The 3122-nt window shown below is 39.8% G+C and overlaps 1 protein-coding gene across 1 annotated transcript; it reads right to left on the bottom strand.

The window, feature by feature from the left end:
• Nucleotides 1-746: 746 nt before the first annotated feature.
• On the bottom strand, nt 747-1891 carry LOC104952126 (condensin-2 complex subunit D3-like; the record flags this gene model as incomplete). The annotated part of the gene is made up of 5 exons (XM_010778882.1): nt 1885-1891; nt 1597-1763; nt 1104-1274; nt 949-1010; nt 747-873 (listed from the first exon to the last, which is right to left on the bottom strand). Coding segments are annotated over exons 1-5 (534 nt in total), but the record flags the coding sequence as incomplete, so codon positions are not given.
• Nucleotides 1892-3122: the final 1231 nt, after the last annotated feature.

Genomic DNA, 3122 nt, shown 5'->3' on the forward strand with positions numbered 1-3122 from the left:
TGGAGGAGGGGCTCTGTGAGGAAGTCTGAAGGAAGAGGCATATTTTTTCCGGTTGTGTATTTTCAAACTCTAGCGCACTCGAGCTGGTTTCTCCATTCTTACCTACCCTACCTTTAACTATTTTTAGGGTGCAGCTATATGTTTTATTTATTTCAAAGTGGGCCCATTTTAATAATATTTGTTTTCCTTCAAATGTGCAAAGTAAAAAGGTAGGCCTGTGTATTATTTTTAATTCTCCTTATAGGAGTTCTTTGTTTCTTATTAGAGGTTAACAGTTTTATATAATGTAATAAATAGCCTAATAAATGCAAAAAAACTGTAGTTTTTGTCTGATATAACAATAAATACAACTTTATTAGCTATCAAGCTATGAAATATGTTTTGCGGCTCCAGACAAAAAAAATGTTTTGGAAAAAGGAGCAAAATGGCTCTTTTGGTCAAAAAGGTTGCAGACCCCTGATCTAGCTCGTTGTCACTGCAGTGTGGAGAGTGTGTGTGTAACAGCTACCCATGTGTCTCCTGGGGGATATTCCATCATAATCTATAATTAATATTTAAATTTGAATGAGGATAAGATATATCAAATAGCATTTGATTTGATAGCATTTTTTTAAGTAATGAATTTACAAAGCTGGAGATAAAACACGAACAGTCACTTTTCATGTCAACAAATCCACAAAACAGAAGTCGGTAAACATTTCTATTTTTAGTCAATTGAGTTTACATGTAAACCTTAGTGTGCCTACTATGGCCCCCCCACATGGACCATAATCATTGGATCTTACATCCTTCTGTTCTCCGTGTGTTGGCGAGCAGAGCAGCTGCAGGCCGTAGAAAGCCATCTCGGGAACGCTCTTCAGCTTGTTGATATCTCTGTGCAGAAAAAACTTTCAGCTGGTTCAAGTCTTGAATACATCATCCAACAGAGAGAGGAGGAAGAAAACTCACTGCTGAGCAGAAAATGTTGACCCTCCAACAATCGGCTCAAAGGAAAGCAACTTGCTGAAGATCTGCAGAGAAAATGCAAACTTGAAACACTGCTGGAAATGTGTGTGTGTGTCTGTGTGTGTGTGTGTTTAGGTGTGATGATGGAATCATGTTACCTGTGTGAAGCTGCCGGCACTCTGCGGCCTGTCTTTGAGTGGAAACGTCTGCAGGAGTCTGAGGAGGCTTTGAACCAGCTGAACTACAGCCTCTCTGATCTTCATCAGGTCCTGACCAGAGAAATTAAGCTCCTCTTCCTCCTCCTCTTCATCTGCCTCATCCACATTCATCTGAGGATAACAGAGACAGGAACCCTCTACAATCCATTTTAAAACTAAATGATTTAGTACATGTGCATCTATTTTGGATACCACATAATAAACCTAAGTAGATGTAATGTAAAACGTTTCAGTGACCTTTGATTATCAGCTGGTAGACAATAAATAATCCATTACAGTGATTATCTTTTTTTAAAGACTATAAGAAGGGGCCATTCTGAAAATGTTCCCTTCTCATGGTTACTCTCACAGCATGACATTTTTTCCAGAAGGCAACATTCTACCTGCTTGTTTGGGCTCCTATCCTACCATCATTTCTGATTCAGGAACTGACCTCTGCATTGTCTTTGCGCTGAGGTTTGGAGCGCTTGCCCTCTGCCTGAGAGCTCTTCAGGCCGTCCTTCTTGCGCTTTTTCCCGGAGTCCTGAGGCCAGCAGTGAGAGGTCAGGTCCGAACACGTGTCCAACAAAACCTCATGGAAAACCTTGTTGGCGATGCTCCCTGGAAGAAATAAAAATGTTTGCCTCATCAATAGAAATGTCTTATTTTACCTTACAAGACCAAACACTGATGAAAGACAATGTTTCCCGGAATAGAGCCGCAAGTAAGGCTGTTCCTGTACCCAGCATTTTCGAATACTTTTTCTGCTATTATTGTTGTGCGAACTATAACCTTAGCTTACTTTTTCTTTTTGTTATTCTCAGTATTTCCCTTTTTTTTTTTACACCCTTTACTTTAAGTGTGAAAAACCTTGTAAAGTAAGCACATGTTCATTAAGTTACATGTTCCCTCCTGCATTGACATTTTTTTAAATAACAAAGTAAAGAAACAAATGCAAAATATTAGGCAAAAGGGAAAATGAAGACATACTCTAAAGCAGGGGTCTCCAACCTTTTTTAGGATGGGAGCTACTTTCACAAAATAAAACAAGTCAGGAGTTACTTTAAAATAAAATGTATGCTATTTAATTATTTTAACCCGCTTTATTTGGGGGTGGACCTCACCTCCTCTAGGGGGGTCCGGGGGCATACAACCCCGGGAAGATTGTTTTTTAAATGTTGACGTTAAATGCATCAATCTGGTGCACTTTGAGCACAACATGAATTGATGGATACAGCTCTCAACACTCAGATGGAAGGGAGCTGTATACTTTTCAATAATCCAAACATCTTTAGAATATGATCACAACCAAGAACAAATCATTTAAACTTGTTCATTCTTATCTTATCTAGTTGGCATTCTTTCTTTATATTTATGCATATTTTACTAATCACTCCCCTTTTAAACTGTTTTTTTTTTTTACTGTTCTATAGTACAATGGAATGATTTCTCACTTTATCTATTAAATAGATAAAGGTGTGCTCTCCCTAGCTCTCTCGCTCGCTCACAGAGGCTGTGTGCTCCTCCGTGGCGATGACGGCTTGCGTTAAAAAATTATAATAAACATATTTGTAAAGTGGGGGGACACAAACGTGTTTTCGAAAAGTGGGGGGGACATGTCCCCAGTGGAAATTACGCCATGCGTGTGTGTGCGTCAAGTGCAATAAATAAATATGCAAGTTGCAACACACAGAGTAAAACTCTGCCCCTCATTTGCTGTATGGGCTGGCATGATAGGCTGTTCAATGGGGCTGATGTGTTGTGTAGAATCTGCCAGAAGGAAAATCACGGTCAAACTCCTTATGAAGTGTGGAGAGATTCCGCTCCACATTGCTTTTCTTCCCGACTGCAACGCTGGTCCCACAAATCAAGCAAGAACGTGATTGGTCGATATTCATTGTGGGGGTGGGGGGAGGAGGGGTGTTAGATAGATATAGAGTTGTAGTAAGTCAGGGGTTTCAAACTCAAATACACAGTGGG

This window comes from Notothenia coriiceps, unplaced genomic scaffold, assembly GCF_000735185.1.
Source record: "Notothenia coriiceps isolate Sejong01 unplaced genomic scaffold, NC01 NC01_scaffold00019578, whole genome shotgun sequence".
NCBI lineage: Eukaryota > Metazoa > Chordata > Actinopteri > Perciformes > Nototheniidae > Notothenia > Notothenia coriiceps.